The sequence below is a fragment of the Falco biarmicus genome, chromosome 4 (genome assembly GCF_023638135.1).
Source record: "Falco biarmicus isolate bFalBia1 chromosome 4, bFalBia1.pri, whole genome shotgun sequence".
NCBI classification, from domain to species: domain Eukaryota; kingdom Metazoa; phylum Chordata; class Aves; order Falconiformes; family Falconidae; genus Falco; species Falco biarmicus.
Window position 1 is genome coordinate 10,694,457 of NC_079291.1, and position 22,066 is coordinate 10,716,522.

Here is a 22,066-nt window from a genome sequence, read left to right on the forward strand (position 1 = left end):
ACTGATTTAAACATGGTTACCTTTGAAGTACATGCTCTGCATGCTTGCTGCTGGTGGCTTTACTGGCTTCTGGTGGTCTTGTGCACCAGGGACAGATTTTTTAGGTAAGGGCATTTTTGCAGCTGCAGTTTCTCCAGATTGTGCCTTAGTATCAGTTGTTCAAAACAATGCAGAACTGCACAGGTGTCACTGAGGGCATCATCCGGGAATGGTGGAGTCGTCCAAGTGCAGCAAAAGCCCCGTGTTGGTGGCAGTCGGCTTGTACAGAGTCAAACCCAAGCAGCAATTGGTCTGGTTAGAATCAGAAAAAAACAGTTAAAAGTTTGTAAAGGCACAAGTGAGGCATAGGCTCACATTACTTCTAATGACAGAATATACGGTGAGAAGGCATTATCGGAAATCTGTGCCTCAGTCTTGGTTTTGAGGTCTGTCACAAAGCTGGCACTGCCAGGTAGCCGGCATTAACCAGTCAAAGGACAAATCCCAGTACAGAACAGAGTGATTTTCACCCATAGCCTCCCTCCCCTGAGGGGCTGCAAGTCCAGAAAATGAAATGCAGTTTGCGATCTGGGGCTGGGCATTTAGGCTGTGAAAACTTGTGGTTTAAAATGAGAGGAAAGGCAGGGTTGGAATATTTTTCTTTCCATTACTGTGTGAGAACAGACTTTGTTTAACATAACAGATTACAAATCTAACAGAACATGACAGAGGGAAAGATTTCTGTATTTGTCCTCTCTAATAAGGACACATTTCTAGATTTCAAGGTCAGACTGAACGGCTGTGATCTAGAACTGAATTGATACATAATGTGAACTGTGGTTTAGTACAGGATTTCCCTTGTCTGTCCACTTCAAGTCTAAAAACTATTACTAACATAAACGTATCTTTAGAAACACATCCTTACCTACTCAGGGTTTCATTTCTAGCATCTTCTGCTGGATAAGGATTGCTGAGAGGACTATGTGGATGTTACTGCCCCTCATCAGCCATGCAAAACTTTTAAATTTGTCAAACGGGGTGAGGAGGGAAAGGACATAATTTTCTCACGCTCCATACCTTTATCTTCATTTGTGCAGGAGCTGCACAAAAAGGAGTTTACATAAGCAGCAGCTGACAGTGCTCTGCAGTGTGCTCTCACGGAGGATGGATGTTGGGTTTGTAGCTGAATTCGAGAGTGACGCAGCAACCTGAGCCTCAGCATTTCAAAGTGGCTCTCTCCCCACCCCACGCAGCTGGATACCTGGATTGCACGGCAGCGCCCTGAGGGTGCAGCTCAGATTTGAGCCTAGCCTAGGAGTTCGCTCTGATGGGCAAGAGTTACCTTTGGCTTGACATTGCAAGGGCCACCATGCAGTCCATGAGCAGCTGCGTGAAGCATTTTCACTTGTATTGACTATCACTAATAAATTCTGGCTTGCAAGAGCCTATCTGATCTTGGGAGTTGCAGGGAGACATCCTAATCTCTACCCATCCCTTGACCGTTCTTCCCGTTGCCCTCTCAGGGATTAGGGATCTCACAGAGGAGCACTCTGCTGTCTGCCACCCTAGCACCTCAGTGTGTCTCCTTAGTGCTTCATTCAGTGATACCACCTCATTTTTCTGAAAGCTGATGATATTTCAGGTATTGCCATCTAAGTCTGGTTGTGGTTAGGTCTTTCTAGTGTTGTGGAGTTAACACCATGCTCAGCCACAGTATTTTCCACTGGCTGTGGTTCTGTAGGATGTAATTTTGTCATCTTACCTCTGGTGGATACATAGGGTTATATCACCTGCCAGCTTTTCTGTTGATTTTTTCTTTTTTCTTCTTGGTAGCCAGTTCCTCAGCATTTCTGATGTCTCCCAGTGTCAGTGTTTGTTCTTCTAATGAGTGAATCTTTTCTTCCAGCACAGCCGCTACACGGCAGCTCACCCAGCGCGAGTCCCTCCTGGTTTTGGGCAGGAAATGAAACACAGCACATCTGTTACAGATCACAGCTGCTGTCCTGTCACTGTGGTGTTGAGGCTAGAAGTGCATGTAGAAGAAATGTCACAGACATTTCCTCCTCAAACCCAGTTACCCACTCCATGTGCCTGGCAAATGACCTATGTACTAAATCTCGCCCAAAAAGCAGAGACCAACTGCGCCATGTCTCAGACATTTGGTCTGATCAAATGTCTGTTGTCATGACTTCATGGGGACACATAGACAGGCAGGGCTGCCTCACCTTGTCTGGAAGGCTTGAGACCCAGGGAGAGCCAAGGTCCTACCACGTTAAACACACAACTGCCATCAACCTGCTCTGCTCCTCTACATCCAAGCACAAGCTCTGGAGACAAACCTTGCTGTTAGGCACTTCTCTTGTATTTTGAGCCTGTTTTCCTGAATAAAATAAAGTAAGTGTTTTCAGCCAATAACGGAAGCACTTAGTCATCATTTATTAAATGTTCCTCATAAAAAAGGAGTTTAAAAACCTTTGCTTTTAGTTACTTTTGTCATAATAAATCCTGGACTGACAGTTTCAAACATGAAAAAAATTACCCACATGTTGAAAAAACAGTCTGGCCTGAGTGGGTGTAATAGAAATGGCAATATCGTTTCTCTTCCCATATGCAATTATAAGTGTGTATATATATATATGTAAGATCAGACTGTTGAGGATGCAAATTGGGCATCCTTTTTGAAAGTTTCATTTGAACCCAGTAAGGCAAGGAAGTAAAAATTTAGGCTAAACGCTAGTAGTGATTCATATTTTCATTGTGCTGTTTAATAATTTCCATTTTGCATCTTGTTAGAACTAGGATGTGCCATCAAGTCAATTTTCACGCCTGGTTATAGACATGAAGGGAGGGAAGACAGCAGAACTGTTTGATGAGGAAATATTATTTGGAATTAGCTTTAGTAGATGAAACTCCATTCCAATGCTAAGAAAAACTAGTCCACAGGAAAGAGACTCCTGATTCCTGTTTCTTAGGATGGCACGTCTGCCACTGGGAGACAGTGGGTGAAGGAATTAGTCCACATCAGAAAATATGTATAAGAACATAAACAGAATGGAATTGCCAAGCATGACACTTCAGCACACATCACATACTAATTAGTTATAGGTCAGGAGTTCTGTGCAGTTCACCAATAGTGTCAAGTTTTTGAAATCTGTGCTTATTTTGACATGGAATGAAAAGACCTTTGGATATTTTTTGTGAAATCTGAAAGTGGGAAGAGCAGGAGATTTCTTCTGTACATTCCAGTAGTCCTGGGCAAATCACCACCTCTGTGTTTCCTCTTTGTCTTCTGAGGATGCTAAGCCTTGTGCAAGCGTTGTGAGGCTGCTTTTGTTAGTGATGGCTGTTCTTGACAGAGCAAGAGCACTTTTAGTTGGATTGGATACATAAAGCCGCCGTGCAGCCAAGTGCACTTATAAACTGAAAGGTAGGAAGAAAACGAAAGAAATACGATTTCTTGTTCTCCCTTAGAATATGTCAGAAGAGGGAGCAAGAGCTGTCCATGGCCTCTCTGCCTGCTCCAGCACTTGCTGGGAATGAATGGCCCACTGCAACAGGTTGTTCCCCAACTGTTGTGGGCTCCTTCCTATTAGCAGGCCCCAGCAAAACTACTCCCATTTATTCAGGCACATAATACCAGTAATTTTATTTTATTCCTGGGGTAAGTTTGAGAAAGGTATGAAAACTACTGTTTCTTCCGCAGCCAGCCTAGAGAGAGCACATGGGCTTGTGGTCCAGCCTGCATGTGCAGACAGCAAGGAGAGAGATAAGTGCAGGACTCTCAAACTGTGCTTCAGAGTCCCTGTAGCAGTTCAGGTATATCTTCCCTTCATAAATACTGTCCTGTTGTTCAATGGCCTTTCTCTTGAGCTCTTATTTTGGGTGCAGAGATTTAAGTCACCATACGGAGGACACTTTAGGCACTGACTGACACAGGCAACTTTTTGTTTACAACAGAAATGCTATCTCTTTCTGGGTTTTTTTCAGTAATTTTAGATTAACAGGCAGCAGTATGCTATGAAACTTTTTTCAACTCTAGTAGGAGCATAAACTAGTGACATAATATCACAGTGGTACTCCCTGATGTAATACATTTATTAACCTGTACCAATATAGTTTCAGATGTTGCTCTATTTGTGCACACAGTTACTGACATAAAACCCTTTCTATTGCATCAACTGCATTTTCTTTATCTCTTGATGTTCCCATTTCTGTATCTTTTTAATCTGTATTTATATTTGTAGGCTAGTATCTGTATGTTATCAAACACTGTATTTCAAATTAGGAGACAGGACATAAAGTCAAGAAGTGGGGAAAGAAATTATCAAAACCCTTGGCTGTTGTAGGAGAGGTGCTGCATACACAAGGGTCACCTTTGTTCTTTATTTGCCACGCTATATTTGGATTCTTAATCCTTTAAGAGCAGTTGCTTTTGGGTAGTTACTCTCTTGGACCTACACTACATACTTTCAGCTGAGGAAAGAAGTTCGCAAATGTTAACGGGGGGGGGGGGGGGGGAACAGAGAAGGGGAAAGCAAATGTGTCCATTGCTCCAAGGAGATTCAACTAAGATATGAAGGTGATGTAAGATAAGAATTTGAATTTATGCCCAAGATTAGAAATACTACAATACAAAGTTGTCATTTAGTACTTGCCATGGTGATGGTCTGTGTCATGGTTTTCCCACTCCCAAATTAAACCTGCTTAATTTAGTGCAGGGTTTGGGCTTCCTGCTCACTTTACCCCATTTTTAGCAAGCTTTTAAATTCAACAATGTAGTGAAATGAAACCAAATCCCAAGATTTGTAGAATATACGTTATTAGTGATTTTTGCTGATCTTCTTCACCATACTCAAATCATTATTTAATCTCTGATTAGCTAGTAAATGCCAAGACAGTTGGTAACATTTTGCTGAGAAAAGGAAAATAGGTTTTCTTTGTTTTTGAAATGTAATCAGTTTTTATGGTATAGCAACAAGTATTCGCAGCAGAGTTGATGACAGAGGGCAGAGAGGATTTCACAGCTACCTTTAATCTTTCTACTATAGTCATGAAAGTTTGGCCACTTAACAGCCAGTTCAGAGTACTTCACCAGGCACGCTACTCCGACAAGGGGACCCTATTTTCTCTGCTGCCGGTAAGAGGCAGCAGAAGGGGGTGAGACAAATCAATCTAGACAGAACAGTAAATCAACAGAAATATGGCCATCATTTATTCAGTATGCAGAGAGAGTACATTTATCTGCAAAAAAAAGTGTGCGTCTTGGGTTTTTTCATATTAGTTTTTGATAGACACGTCTGTCTGGTAAGTGTAAGGGAAGTCATCTTTTCACTTAGTTTCATAAAACCTCAAGAAACAACATGTTCTCAAAGACATTCACCTGGTAGTATGGTAATAACTTTTCAGATGGAATGACCTGGTGCTTATGACTGCACAATGTGTCTATAAAGAAATTTGAAAAGTAACTTTGTTGCTGTAATGTTCATTGGTTTTACATTGACCAGTATTTAGAGTAGAATGTGTAAGTATGCTTAACTTATTGAAATTCCCTAAATAAAGAAAAAGTAAACTGTAAAATGAGCAGATGCTTACTGTAAGCTTTAAAAACTATTTATTCAGCTGGTATTTGTGCCTTAAGTCCAATATCAGTATTAGAACACTGGAATAAAAGCAGAAGCCTTTAATACAGTTCATTATTCGAGAAAGCTGGGACTAACTAAACCTTCCTCTCACTGGCCCCCAAGTGCATCTCTCAACTAGTGAACTCTCTGTTCCTAAGTCCTCCTAATACACTTTTTATTTCTGATGTCACTTTCCCACCCTTCAGGGCACGTAAGGTGGCATATGTCATTGCACCAACATAAACTTTATTCCTGCTGATGCCTGTTGGTATTGGCAAGTACTTAAAGATAGTTTACTTAATATAATAAATAGGCTGTATTTAGTGTCCTTCCTGTGATTTCAGTTTGTTGCCATACAGGGAGTGCACAGTGACTGTAGCTGATCAAGTGAGGATTCTTTCTTTGCAAGTGGTAGACTAGAAAATACTCTGAAATAAATATATTCACTTTCTTATATGAAAGTTCTGTCCATACAGCTTAGAGCATTATAAAACAGCAAGGTCTTTCAAATAAAGTGAAGAGGAATTACAGTCTGTATGTCAATGGATTTATCTTGGGTTTATTGCAGTGTTGCAAAAAATTGTGCATTTGCTTCTGAATCATTGATTCCTTACCTTTTGCCCTGTTGATTTTAATTTCTTTTAAAGCCACTATAGCGTCAACAGAGTTGTATGACAAGTCATATGCCAAGAATATCTTGCCAAATTTGAAAGTCATTATAGTAACCAGTTTCTTGCAGGAATTCTATAAAAATTAATCATACTGAGGCAACAGGGCAGACCTAAATAATTGGCAGGCCAACTACTTGTTTTGGCAAAGACAGTGGCAAAAACCTCATCATAATTTCTTCTACAGTTTCAGCTAAGCTGGGCCTTCAGTAGCGTTATGCCATGCTAAGATGTCTCTCTATACAGTTTACAAATTCAGTAAAATCAGACATCCAAACAGATGAAGGTGAAAAATATGTTTGCTGTAGCCTTTGCCAGTCGCCAAGTGGATGTTTATCAGCAACTACCTATTACAGGCTGAAAAGAATCAAATTACTTGTAATATGATGGCAACATCTGATGCAAGACATTGTTGTCTTCTACAGCTAAATAAGTTGAATATGAATGAACTTGACAGCATGTATTATGAAATGCATTATGGTCTGGAGACTGGGTGTTGCCCTAACAACCAGACGATATTTCCTTAATTAGGTATAATTTTTTCCCTACGTGATCACAAGAGGATTCTGAAAACTGGTGAATTAATGGTCTGGCAAATGCATGTAATTCGCTGCTCTAGGTAACTGTCACCTTCAAACACATTAAGCTGCCTTAGGAAAGCTGCAAATACTTGATTCATTTTCCTAAATTCTTTTCCTAATGTATTAAACAGGATATGTTTAGGTACTAGAATATATGTATTTTCTATTTAAAAATAACATTTATTGTCTCTGAGCAGGTTTTTTATCCTTGATATATTTTCTCTCCACTCCATGGGTTTTTTTAATAGTTTATTTGCAAAACCTGTCTTGCTTACTTATTTACTGAAAGACATTTGCTATCAGATTTTCCACTCTGTGGCTGGCACTTGTGTTTGCTACACTAAATCATAAGATTTCCTTCACCCCTGCCCCTTCTTCATTTCCAGGTTCCTGAATTTATACACAGGAATAGCTATCAGTCTGTCACATCTGTAGTCACAGCAAGTTCCTCCAACTGTACCTTTGCAGTAAACATCTTTGCAAAGAAAGCTCGGTATGTTAAGGCTTTGGGACATCCTAAATTAATTGCAGCCACTACTGCTGGCAGCGTGGGGCTGCATGAAGCTGCAGTGTGGGTGTGACTTTCTGCTTACCCCATCACATATCACAAGTGGGAGCTCACCTGTCTGTCACAGAAGGTCCTGAGGCAATTCTCCATCTCTAAGCCAAAGGAGAAGGCTGCTTGTAGAGGAAACTGAGAACTGTTCATCAGTTGACAGATTTATTTTGAGCATTTAGGGTTTGGTACAGTAAAAATGCTGTTTTGTGGTGTGGATCATTCTGAGCATAAAGTTTATGATTCCTTATCATAACAAAAAAGGTTATGTGAATGTCCAAACCCCAAGACCTTGTCTGGCTGCATGGTATCCCAGGCCACTGATTTTGAACATACAGCAAGAACCTAACTGTCCTTGGGCATGGTGCTGCTTCAGACTCCTGCGCTGAATCTGCCATGCAGGGATGCCAAATGGGCTGAATGAGTATAAGCCCCCAAGATTTGCTTTCAGACTCTTTCAGCAATAGGGTAGATTATTTTATTTATTTAATTTTTTTTTAGCTAAAAGAGAGGAGCCAGCATGAACGAGAAGAATGTCATGTAAGGAAGAAAGAAGGGCTTTTTGAATAGGATATTAAGTCTACTATGCTGAAAGAAATTTTGTGGTGAAAGCTTGTGACTATCTTGATTTGTAAGGACCCTTAACAACAAGAAGAAGGTTAGCACTGTGGCAGGTCATAAGGACCCTTAACAACAAGAAGAAGGTTAGCACTGTGGCAGGTCATTAGAATGAGTTAATCAATGTGTAAATCTAATTAAACCAGTGAAAATTAATATAGCCAAGAAAGAAGCAAAAGTGTTTGCAAGTTTTGCAGGTTTGATACTTGCAAACTGATCGGCTCATTTTATGAGCATTTACTTGGGATCACGACAGTCTGAGTCTGTGGAGGCTAGTTTCTTGTAATTTGCCAAATGTCTCTAGGGACTGTTGTCAGTGCAACAAGCATAATCCACAGTGTGACATAAAAGGAGTTCGTATGTTATTCGTATGCTGAGGGTATTACGAAAAGGAGTGACCAAGCTGAACCTATCTCCTCTTTACCATTGCATGCAAGTAATGAATTTGCAGAGACTGCAGAATCTGTGCCTCTCAGATAGGATGTGCATAGACAAAATATGCTGGAAGGTGAGAAAAAATTGAATTGGTACTTCCCCAGCTTTTTTTATTTTTGTTTATTTTTTATTTGCATCTGAAAATTTGAAATCTGTTGATTCTAGGCACATCCTTGGCAATGCAGTCATATAGCGCTACATAAATGTGAGACAGACACTGAAGAACAGGCTGTGGTGTGGGTTTTGGAACTAGTTTATTTTAAATTCCTGTTTATGGGTGGATGTTGTCAGTAATCTCAATTGAAAAAAGTCAGTTTTCCATTTTTTTTTAAAACAAATGCATTCATCCACATTTTCCATGCTTTGTAGCAGATGTTGTGATTGATTGTTCAAATTTATAATTTATGCACACAAGCATACATATGCACAAAGTAGAGCTATTATTTAATATGAAGAAATAGCTGGAAATACCTTCGTAATTCACTGTCTGCAAGAAAAAGAGCAGACCACTCTGTTTCTGACTGACTTTCTCTAACCAACCCAGGAAATAGCGTTTTATACCGTAGAACTGAAGAGAATCAACACTTCACTAAGGCATGAGGTTACCAACATGGGACCTTGGGGAGTGGGAGAGCAAAAAACAAGGAATGTGAATGGCAAAGGAGCTTTCTCCAAAGCTCCTCTGGCATGTCTTTTGTTCCATTTCTGTTCGAAGTCTTCTTCTTGCTTTAGTTCATATGCTGTTTGTTATTAATGTCTTTGTTTTTCATGCAGAGAAGAAAAATGCTTTTAAGCGCTGTGTATGTGTTTTAAATGGGTGTCACTACCAAACTCGCTGTCAATAGCTAGTTTTACTTAATCAGCTATAAAATGTCATGAGTAAGGGTTCTTAATTGAGACTGGAAAAATCCAGGATAATTATGGTAATAGGTTGAAGATCTCAGAGTATGAAGGTTTTAGAAGTCAGAGAAAATTGGGAACATATGTGTTCTGTCTGTAAGATCATTCTATATAGGATACAGAAAAATAGAAATGACAGGCATTTTGCAATGTACAGTAGCATTCATCTTAGAAAGAACATATGCATTTGTTTGTCAGAAGCAATGAAGTAAAAAATAATGCTTAATTGGAACTGACATAAAATGGCCTCATTAGTAGTACAAATAATGTGTGTGTGGAGCTTGGTTGTCAATAGGAACAAAACATATTTCCTCTGACAGATATATTAGTCTCTTTTAAGATTCATGTCAAGTTTTCAGCCAGGTTCACTCATTTAGAGAATGCTGCTTTTTTTAATATATTTTTTTAGTGAAATGTTGAAGTGTAAATAATGTGTGTTTCTAGGGTGCTGTGATAACACCAACAATGGACCATACGATGTCAATGCAGCCAGCAAGCATGATGGGCCCTCTGACCCAACAGATGAACCACCTTTCCTTGGGCACAACAGGAACGGTAAGATCATAGATTATGCTGCTTACTTTCTATATTGCAAAACATTTATTGCTTACTGAGTTTCTCAAAGTAATTTATTACTTTGGTTTTTCAGTGCTTCAACTTTTTTCAGTTTAATATTGCCGTGGTTTACTTTGCTTTTTCTCTGTGTCCAGAGGTGTCTGGCCCTGTCTGGGCACACGTATCGTAGTGTCTTTCATCATGACCCTAACATGATGTACTACACAAACAATATCCTCATATCACTATGTCACACGAACATGTATGTACAGATATGTTTCTAAAACCATCATACAGTCAGCATTACGTATTATAGAACAGAAATTACAAAGTAGTATGGATAGTAAAACAGTAGGTCAACAAAACCTGCTCTGTACTTAGCAGGAAATCTCTCTACTAATTCCCAGGCAGATATGGAAGTCCTCCTCTCTCGGTTTGATTTTTAATCAGAAATTGTTTGCTTGTCAATCTAGAAAGTTTTATACCACTGGAAAATGGGAGTTCTGGCGTTATGGTGGAATCCATTACTTGCTTCTAAACTACTGCAGCCAGCCATACATAGTTTGCTCCAGGCTCACAGATGTTGTCTTGGGTCAAGGTCAGCTGTGTTTCCAGTGTATTATATTTAAACATGCATAGTTCAACAATTACTTTCTCTCTAAGCTGTGTAAATCGGTCTCAATTAACTCCCCCAGAGTCAGAGAAAGGCAAAATATACTCGTAATGAAAATTACTAAAACTCTCTGAAAAGTTCCTAAGATACAATAGCCTACACACAATGTGTGGTGGTTTGATATGTGAGTATGTGGACACTGCATGTATATGAATATTTTTATGAACATGCAGGCATAAACCTTACAATTTTATGTCTTAGCACACGTGCTTTTTAGGGAATAATTACCTGAAAGATCTATTATGCATTTACAACATTTTTGTCTATTTCACCGCTCTGGTACTTGATACTAATCTATAGGAACACAGTTTTCCAACTTGTTTGTTTTTTCTTTTATTTAAATAAGGTACTGAATAAAGTTACATCTGTACAAAGTTATTTAACCCACTTATTGGGTCTTCTCTTCCTCTTCCTGATCCTCTTCCCCTCCTTTTTTCTTATCTGTTGAATTTAATTCTTAACTCCAGTGTCTTTTCCCCCTTCTTTAAAAAAAATCTGTTGAGGTCTGAGACTTCTGTATTTATTTCTGATGAAAGGTAAATATGACGGGTTTTTGTTTATTCCTGCTGTTTAAAATGTTTCATTCAACAATCAAAAGAAGTAGGAATTATATCTCAAAGTTAATATCAGCATTTTTCCCTTCTGAAGACATGAAATTGAAGGAAATACTAGGACTAGTGAGAATTTCTACTTGTGGAATTACTGTAATTCAGAATTATGTTTAAAAATTAAGACAAGGAAATTGAAAATGAATGCTAGCTGTGCTGCTGGGCAGCTCCTATGAATTTTTCCTTCTGTCTGTCATTTTCATTTCCATGACTCTTACAGACATTGTCGTCTGTGCTTGTTTTCTCAAAATCGTAATGCAAACTAGAAAATTCCCAGGTAATGTTCTCTTCTGACTTGAGACCACTATTACAAGGTTCATTGTAACAAATCCATCTGGGGAGGCAGAGGAAGGACTCTGAAAAGCAGTAGGTGATCTAGCAGATGATAATAAGATCCTGAATTTATTTTACTGCAACTGAAAGAAAATCTTTCCTTCCTTTTTCTAGCTCTTTACTCAGTCTTATCTTTCAAGGTCACAGCATTCCCTGATAACTTCTTGAAATACATTCAGCGGTATACTGTATAGGTTTATGTTTACTATCTTTAAAACTCCTAACTCATTTGCAGAAAACTTAAAAAGCAAGAAAGAGTAAATGATTGATGGGTGTTACAATATCCATAGGCTTTTCATAAATCTCAAATGACACCCTGTTTTATCACATTCCGGATTTCTCTTTGGTAAAAACACCATCAGCACCATAGTCAGTTAAAGTCCTCAGGCAAGCAGGATAATCATGGAGGTCATCGGGAATTCCTCCTGTCATGAATTAAAAAGAGAACTTCAGGATTTAGGCTGCCAGTAGCAGTTTTGTTCGATGTATCCATCCTGACTCGAAATTGAGTCTTCCTAACATGTTCTGTTACAGAAAATGTAACAGAATGTGGGGAAAATGGCCAACCCATTTAGAGATATGATTTATTTAGAGATATTTTTACTTCCTTTAGTCTGAAGTCTGAATTTCAGTCCAGGGAGAGGAGCACTGAGAGCATAAAGCCATGACGAATTGAGCCAAATCCAAACCATGCTACTGTGAGTACCTCAGGAGGACTAAGTTTTATGGGAGATATAAGACATAAACTACACATTTTTTTTATGAACATATTTTTTAATTTTATCCTTTAAACTGTGCAACAGGGTGCCACAATGAGCCACCAGCTATCTTTCAAGAAACCAGCCAGATTTTTTTAAGCAAAGAAGCCACAAAGTCACAAACAATTCTGCTCAGCGTTGGCTGCAACTCTTGTCACAATTTAATATAAAAGCTTGCAGTATGCAAAGCAGTTTTAATTGAAAGTTTTTTGTATGTTCACTTCCTTAGGCAGACCATTTTGTGAAGTAATGTAATATATTTTTCAGCCACAACAGACCTCTGTGGTCACTTAGGTAAGAGCTGACTTCAAACTCTCTTCCAGACTTGCCTGATTTGGGATGAATGCTGGGTTTCTAAGACATTGCTACAACAGAAAATCTATTCTCTAGTGAGTAAGCTAGAGAAATAGCACAGGGGCCTATGAATGCCTCATATCTTGTGGGAATTACTCTGCCTTTTGATGCTCTCTGAAAGATTAAAATACTCCGTGCAGGCTCAGGCTGGAGCCATTGCAGAGGAGAGACCCTTCACAGAAGAGCACTCTTTAGCCCTTTGGTGAGGTGATTACCTGGGTAAGAGCAGCCTCTGCCAATTCCTGCCTCAACACCAAAATTTAGATTTGAGCTTTGATCTCTCAGCCCTAAGGCACACGTTAAAACCCATGAGAATCTGAGGGGCAGCTGCCTCCATCCCTGCCTGCGCTTGATTGTTTACTCACCTGCCCAGGGGGGCATTTCTGGCTAAATGCTGCAGGGCTGCTCACTTCCAGCTGGGAGCATCCAGTTCAGCAGCCAAAACAGAGCAGTTTTCCTGCAGCCCCACTCAGAGCCAGCTGCCTTCCCTTTGTGCTGGGAAGCCTTTGGTTACTGGCCCCAAAAAGCACAAAGAATTTTGTTCAGGAAACCATTTGCCATCAGTAAGAACAAGAAGCTTTCTTTCTCTCCAAAGCCCCAAAGAACATGTATTTAATTTTATTATCTTTTCTAACATTCTTATTTCTTATCCATTATTGAATTGTCTGTATAAAATCAGACGTCTCTGCTATACTAGGCAGCCCTTAATCAGGAGGATGCACTAAGGCTATCAAGATGCCAGGCCAAGTGAAAAGCTACAAATCCATCTTTACTTGATTTCACTGACCATCTCATGAAAACATACAGCTGGAGCAAATATTCCGGGCCAAAGGGTGGTGTAGGGCACTGGGGGAAGAGAGGAGGTAATGGTCTGCAGTTTGTGGCAACTCAACCTTATGTTCCCGTGCTGTGAGGGAATTTTGTACAGCATTTGCATCTCCCAGTTACTGTGCTTTGTGCTTCATCCACCAAGAGCATAATTTCTTTCTGTCTTTATGAAAATCAAATTGATTTCTGCTGGTGAAAATACAGTTTACATTACTGGTGAATTGAGAGGCAAATGTGCTGCTATGATCGCCTCCCCAGTCTGCCTAAAATCTGGAGTTAAGCAGAGAATCTGCCAGAGGGGCGATATCTGCCATATTTATCTGTATTTTTTCGTACATACCTCTTCTCTCAAAAAGAGCAGAAGGCATTTACACGGGTATGCTGGCTGTGGGCAAATATGTAAAGAAAACCTATTCTTAAATTATGTCAAGATTACAGCAAAAAGGCGGTTAAGTCTGAATATTCTGATTAAGGCTGACAACCCAGCCTCAGCTCCTACAGTTGTATTAAAATGAAAGCTTAATGCCAGGAGGCATAATGTGAAGACAGACAATCGGTTTTAACCTTGAATTTTTTCTGTTGTTTACTACTTTATTACTATGTATTACAGTATGTCTTGTTTTTCCTATGTAATAGTCATATACAATTAGGTCTGCTATTAAAAAAGGTACCGTAGAGGGAGAATTGATTGAGCGAGTCTGTAAGGGTAGCGTTGAAAGACCAGCATTAGTGTATGTTTAATAATGTATGGAGGCTGGAATTGTTCCATCATCAGCCTGTCATTCAAAATGTTTCCAATACAGCCATTGATCTGACATCTGTTTCATGGTTTAATAAAGTTGTGATGGATGCCTGATTGGATATAATACAAAAACCTTTAGAAAAATAAAAACTGAGCAGTCTGATCACTGCTTTCAGTCCCTGTTGCTCGGCTCCCTGTTACTGCGACGCTTCCACATTCAGCTGTCAGCAGTAATAATTCACATCTTCACTGGGAACTAGATTTCCTATATTCTTTCTCCTCTGCTGCTCATTCCTGAAGGAAATCTTCTGTTCTGCGCTTTCTTGGTCTGGGTTTCTCTCCCCTCCCTGCTGTTAGCATCCATTTCAGATACCGGTTGGGTTCCAGTTTCATCCAACAGATCGAGACAGCCTTTGTTAGTCTTCATTGGCAGCGAGGTAATTCCAGGTTTTTTCCCCTCTCTTTGGGAACTGCCTTATCATAGCCGTGTTTCATCTTAAACCTTTGAGGCCTACACCAATGGGATAGTGGAGCAGAAGCCAGGTTTTTTACTAAAACTGCTTGCTCAACTGCGCTGCTTAATTGTTCTTCACACTTGCAGACAGTTTACTCAGCTTTCAGTTTCTAATTTAGAAACGTAATAGGCAACTTACAAAATAAGGTCTCCATTGCACTTTTTAAACAAAGAAACAGAAAAAAACCCACTTAAAAAATTGTTTAATTATTCCAGATACCTCTGTATTAAAAATGTAGTCAGGTGGAAGAACTGCATTGACATAACGTGGGATTCTGTTGAAACTGCAAACCACCCTCATTCAGCTTTCCTGGTTTATAGTATCACCAGAAATCTCTCGAAGGAATAACAGGCTTGTTGTGCAGGTACATCAGTCTTATCTTTCACTTTGTTAGTTCTTTTTGTTGCCAGCGGAGCTTGATGATATCTTCAGAACCCTTCAATGGAACAACAAGCTTGTTATAAGTTTTTTATCTTTTATTTCCTTTGGATACTCCATGGTCACTGGTGGCTTAAAATGTCACCTAAAGGCCTCAGCAGAATAACTGCTTTGTTAGATAGGGTTGTTTTTTTTCCTGTTTAATCTGCAATTCTATTTGCACATACTACAGCTACATGGAGCTGAAACATCATCGCATTCCCTTGATGTTCAGATGCTTGTTCAAAAAGCACTCTCTGTTATTCTAATAGGATGTTGCAAGATCCCAGGAGAGTTACAGGAGCAAAGTTTCTTTGCAGTCTTGTTCCTCTCATGTTATCAAGTGTTAATCTTAAAGCTTTTATTATATTTATTGACTGACTTTCACTTACAGTTTGTGCAGAAAATACAGGACTGAACTCATTGCAAATGAAATTAGCTTGGTTCAGGCTGAAACTAAGGTCATCCTTGTCCATTTACTCAGCCAGGGCCCCAGGGCAAATGCAAGTGATTAACACCATGGAGCTGTCTGGGGCAGGAGATCCATTTAAGGATAAATTATTCTGGTTGGAAAGGAGAAGAACAGCATAAGCTCTCTTGAGATTTATACAAACCAAATAACTCCTCCTGCACCTTCCTTCCCAATCAGCCTCTTGAAAGGCAGCTCCTATTTGCCTGATACATAATTTGAGTTAAAAAAGGGCCACTCAGTGCAACTGAAAAGCACCAGATTCCAAGCAGTCAACAAGGAACAATAACCTTTTGATGAAGCATATAATCAATGCACAGAATTCACCACCACTAAATATTATTGAGACGAATAGGTTGGTAATCTTGAAAAAATAGATTTAGTGCTTCTATAAGGAAACATTTGCAGATGCAACAGCAGGGTGGAAAAATTCTTGATTTGACAGCATAGACCAAATGCGTGGTACGGTGAACAAAGAGAGATGTGATCTTTTCCCTTTTTGGGCCATCTTGGATTCCCACAGACTCTTGTAAGAATTGGGCTGATCAGTCATCGTGTAGGGAAGGCTTTTTATAATCAGCTGGCTCAGCATGGGTTCCACAGTCTGTGTTTGACCATAGCTGCGGTTAGATGATATTTTTGAATGAACAGAGTTTATAAAATCCCGTTTCTGTAGTGTTTCCCCTTCTTTTCTGAACTCAGCTTTACTTTCCTACCATTTGTTGGTAGTGGCTTATCGTTTGCCTTTATGTGCAGCTGTGCCTACCTTCAAAGCCACTGCCTGGTGTAGGCAGAGAAGGGGAATGTAAAAGGAGAACAAACACAGATGGAGGGAATTCCATTTTCAGTTCAAGCAGCTCTTCATACGAGCCCAGCATGTCCGTAGCTTTTATTCTGTGTTAAATTTTACCTTCATATGACACTTGCACAAATGAACAAGTGCTTTTGTTGAGGACTCCTTGCCTCTCTGAGGTATCAGCTACTGACTCAAAGCAACATTAGCCCAGATTCCCTTTCAGAGAAGGACTCAGCGCCCTGATTGTGGTGATAAAAATGTAAAGCAACACAAAGCAACAGTGATGGTTCAGCAAAGCAAACAGTATCATCCAGAAGAGCTGTAACTAATATAGCTTTGTTTCATCATCAGACAGATGTCATTCATATAATTAATTTGCAGCTGGCTTCACATATCTGTGAACTAGAATGTTTAGAGGCTTGTTTTTCATGTACTTTCTCACATATGATTGCGGCAGTTCTGTTTTGTGATTTCTACAAGTGCTGCCTAGAGGTACTTTGAAGGACAGTGGGAATGTAGTTTAAAGCTACCTCTTCCAAAGAATGTTTGTTATTTAGTGATAGCCGTGCACTGCATATAAAGTGAACTTTTTCATTTTGCAATAGTGAATAGAAACTGAAAGGCATAAAACTGGCATATAGTTGGTGGTCTGCAGCATATCCTCCCCCAAAAGGTTCACCTTTAGTCGTACTCCCAGAAAATTTTGTTCATATGTCTCTAGAGATGTACCAATGTTGTGAACTCATTTTGCTAGCTACTAGTAGATCACTCCCCTAAAAACGTGGAGTGTTAAGAGGAGAAAAGTGTGTGTTCATTCATGTTCATGTGAAATTGTGCTGATGCCACAAATAACAGGGCAGGTTTTGGGGAGAGAAGGTTGTTTTAGTTTTATTTGGTTTGTATAAGATGATTTGTGATTTGTATAAGATTTAGCCAAAAGAGGCTCTTTATTTAACAGGCAGGGAAGTAGAAAAAAGGAACAAATGATAGGTAAAAAGAGCTGAAAATGACGCTAGGTTTGAAACATCCTGCCACACCTACAACTGACAAACTGAATAAAAGCTGGGAAACAAAAGTACTCTGAATGTCAGGTCTGTCATCTGTATTTTCTTGATGTTTCTCTTTTGTAGATGTGTTTTCTGTTTTGTAATCAAGAATGTATCTCTTTGCCTTATTAGAATGAAACTTGTTTTTATTGTCCTGCCTGTGTTTAAAGTAGACTCAGGTGATTCTGAGAGAAAAGATGAATATGGCTTCCCAGAGAAGTAATGAATCTCAATCATCAGTGGTGCAGACAAGCTCGGTGGGGCCCCTGTAATCCAAGACAAGTTTGAGGATCTTAGAGAGGTGAGGGTTTTTTTGCCAAACTGTGATCATGTGAAAAGCAAGAAGTATCTCCCAGAGGTGGTGCTTCCACAGCTCTTCTCTGCCAAGAGCTGGGAAGCAGTCCTGTGGTCATGTCTCCACATGCTACAAGTGTGTGTAAGCATAGCAAGAAGTCCTGAAATCCTTGAACAGGCTGGATCCTCAATAGAAAAGAACAACATGATAAATTATATGGAAGAACGGCTAGTTTCTGCTAAGCAGTGTTTCAATCCTTCACACAATATCAGTTCTGTCTAAGATGGAGTACTTGAATTCTATCAACTTCAGTCACAGATGTATTAAACTCGAGCTGAAAGGAGAGGGCATTAATGTGATAGGCAACAGTAGCTTATAACTGTGTAGGTATGCAAAGGGCATCTATGGAAAGGAGGAGATGGTTTTAATGGTGCTAACAATGTAAATAAGGATCTGAAGGTAAAATGGGGAAAGCGTAACTTGAATAACTTGCAGAAATTGGTAATATATTAAGAGGGAGACATGTTTAAAATGAATCATGGAAAGGTCACTGTCTGGGGCATCAACTGGGCCAAAAAACTTAAAATCCACAGGAGGGACTTTCAGGTGTTGACACAAAAACAGAGCAGTGGTCTAACAGCCTTTTTCCATCTTCAACCTGTGTTGTTCATTGCAAAGAAACATTATTTCGGTTCAAAACAAGTAATAATAATTGTTTTTTTATTTTCTGTTCATTTAAGTACTAAGAATTCAGGAAATTATAAAAATGTTTACTGAGAATGATGTACCAAGACTCAGAAAAGAGCTGTACATCAAAATAGCATGTTATTTATAATGTCTGAAGCTTAAACAGTCAGAGTAAACTGGTTGCAAGTGACCATTCACAGTGTTTCCTTAGAAAAAAACATTTGGGGCCAAGAGTTATGGGGGTTTTTTTGCTAGATGATGTAGAACATGTGTTGTGTGAATTTAGTAAGTATACTGCTTGCTTTTGTCTCTTTTTTTTTTTTTTTTTTTTTCCCAGTGGAACGGGTACATTTTGTTAAGCAAAATGTTTCCACTCTGAGCAGCAACCTTTGAGTTACATTCCCAGTGTTTTCTCATAGGGAAAACTTCACTTCTAGGGGCATTGGGACTCCACAGAAACACTAGATTATAGATGCTGCAGTGTTTCTGAAGATGACGCATTGCCACATTATTGAAAATACATACAACGGAGTTGAAAGTGAATTTAATTTGAACGATGCTCAGTATTTTTCATATTTTGATCAGTGGCAGAAGTAATGTAACCTGTATGTTGGTCAAAGGCCTGGACCTGTTGATGGTCGCAAGAACAATATTCCATTGAATTTCACTGCCTTTTCCCACAGCATTTCCCACTGAACTTCAGTGCACACTGCATTTCACAGTTAATCCACGTGGCTTATCAGATGGTTGTCAAGCTGGTAGCCCAAAGGTTTAAACTTCCTCTAAGATAAATTGCCAGTGCTTTTGAGGTATCTTTCTTACTTTCATCTGGAAAGCGCAGCCTGTTAGAGGCTCACTCGTTTGTGAAGCAAGGTTAAATGAAGGAGCTAAAGGCACAGTCTTCATACACTGTGTAAGACACTGGGATCCTGCATATACAGTGATTTCAGCCTGAAGTTCTCAAAAAAGGGTAAGCTTTGTTCAAATGATTTATAATTCCATAGGGAGCTGCTGATGGCACTAACCTCTGTGCCCTCAGATGGTGTTTTATTATTTGTGAGTTATGGTTGATTCTGTGTCAGTGCTATGGCGCTGGAGAATCATCTTGCTCCGAGAAGACTCAATTTGGGAGGAGAGTTCTGCTATAACTAATGTTTACTATGAAACAGCTCAGTCAGCACGTTTCATTAAACTGTAACAAGGGGTTTGAGAGCAGCTGCATCAAGTGAATTTGAGAGTTTGCTGAACTGAATTGTTTTTCTAGCAAGGTAAATGAACTGTTGAACACGGCAGATTTCTGCTGTGTGGCAGAGGAGAGCTGCACCATGTTGGGATGTGTCCAGGGGGCAATCATATCTCAGAGGCACGTGCTTTTGCAGTCCCATGGAGGACTTCTCTGTCCTTTGGGATTCATTATGGCTTTCAAATGTGATGGGCACACCTGGCTGCTTCTAATTTTACCTTTTTAATTTTAGCAGTTGTAATACAGCAACTTCTTAAGAGTGTAGTATCTAAATGTCCAAATTATTGTGCATTTGCCAGCCTCACCTCCCTGTTTTCCTGTGCTGAGTGTGTTTCCCTTAGGGGTTTCCCTCAAATCAGTATATTTCTACAATACAAACTGGTTTCAGTGATGCAAAAACTTCATGCTGTGCTCTCTGGCTTGCCAACTACAGCCACAGGGTTTGCAGTATAGACCAAAGATGCTGTGATTTCCAAACGGGCGACTTTTTTTTTTTCCAGCCACTAAGGCACCTGACTATTCTTTTCCTCCCATGCTGTTTACCCCGATTCTGCTCTGCTGCCAGCCCTTCCCACTTAAAACACCTGTGCTGGACTAAAAAATGGGGTGTATTTTTTCTTTTTTCAATGACCATTTTTGGCAGTACTAATCAGAGTAAGAAAAATACAGTAACAAGGTACAGTGAGTATTTTGCTGTGATGGTTTTCCTGTGGATGACCTTGCCTAGTCTACCCACAGAATCCAAATTGGTGCTCAGGATTTTAGTAGCCAAAGGTAATTTTCTAGCAAAAACTATTTTGCTGCCTTTTTTTCAGCATGAAGGTGCTTCTGACTATCTGTTAGAAGTGCTGATTTCCTGTGAAGATAACAGACTTTTCTCGGAACTTTAGTTTTCTGATAATAAATGGCTGCTTCATCAAGGTGGCCATAATTTATTTCATTGTATTTTATTTTAATTGAGGTTTTCTACTTTGAGGTAAAAAAAAGGATATCTTTTTTTCCTTTACACCTTCTAGACGATTATTAAATATACACTAAGTTTATTAATAACTAAAAATACAAGTAGCAGCAACTTCAGATTTCCTTGATGTGTTATGGGACATAGAGAAATAGTAAAACCAAATTCCATTCAGTGTACAGACACTGGTTGAATAAGGAGATTTCTTTATTTTATTTGTATAGCTTATGTCTGAACAATTGAGAGCAGAAGACCACTGACCTTCCTGAAATTTCTGTCCTTTGTTTAAAACTGAGTATAACAGATCTGGCAATCAGAAAGTGATTGGTGGAAAAATTTAACATAACTAACCTGCAACAGAAGGCAAAGAAAAGAATGATACATTTCAAGGCTTATAAATCCAGTTTTGCTTTTCATTAATTTTTGTACGCATGTCATGAGCAGCATTATATTTGATTGCGTTTCAAAAGAGAAAATGTGGTTTAAACATCACAGCATCATCTTGAGTTAGTTTTTAATAATAGGATTTTTACTTTATTGCGTACACTATTGGATATGTGTTCCAAGATTGCAATTACCAGTCTGGTGTGGAAGTGTAGAGGATGCATGTCTCTGCTCTGTAATTATTCTATAGACCTTTTTGCAGGCAGAATTGGGCCCATTGCAAACTAAGAAATTGCAGCATTTATGTTTAGTTTGAAGCACTTCTTTTTTAGGCAGTTCAGTTTATGTAGCTGTGGAGTTTCTGTGGTTAATATTTTAACTCCATCTGCACATATCCTGCAGATTTCTGCCAAACATTGCCCCCCCCCCCGCCCCCAAGTATAAGTGATATGGGAGGAAACCTATAGCATTTGCTATTCCTTCCAAACACAACAGCATGCAAGTCTTTTGAGAGACATCCAGAGGCAGAACACAACTGACAAATAAAAACAGCAGCACCTGTATTGCATTTTATATTCTTGAAGTGTTTTGAAAACAGTAATTAAACCTTATAGCACCACCTAAATAAATTAATGCAGGACCTTTGATTTCCATTGAGGAAAATGACCTCCTTGCAGTGTAGTCTTTCTTAGAGCATGGACAGCAGATCCTATTCCAAACCCAGGGATGGCTCAGCTGTACCGCTAATGCAAGCAGGACATTTGAGGCAAAGCCCAGACTCTGGACATGACAGACTGCCGTAAGCTGCTCTGGTCATGGCAGCTGAACTAATTGGCCCCTGTGTCCCAGTAAGAAAAGAATAGATTTTACCAGTTCTGGTTAAATTTGGCTTTACTCCTGACCTCTTCAGTGTGCCTAGCATTGAAATCTATTTGCTTCTCACCAAATAATCTGCAATAATCTGTCCTCTATAAAAATGATGAAAATAATTGTAGAACTAGATGCTTGCAGTCAACTCAGTGTTCCAAATTCCCATACCAAAATGCA

General features: G+C 39.4%; 1 protein-coding gene across 11 annotated transcripts in view; it reads left to right on the top strand.

Moving 5' to 3' along the window:
• Positions 1 to 22,066, top strand: part of RBMS3 (RNA binding motif single stranded interacting protein 3) — a 722,581-nt gene that overhangs the window by 674,526 nt on the left and 25,989 nt on the right. For all 11 annotated transcript variants that reach the window (XM_056334362.1, XM_056334363.1, XM_056334361.1 and 8 more), the window contains one exon: positions 9,803 to 9,913. In XM_056334362.1, coding sequence (XP_056190337.1) covers positions 9,803 to 9,913 — 111 coding nt within the window. The remainder of the gene's footprint in view (positions 1 to 9,802; positions 9,914 to 22,066) is intronic.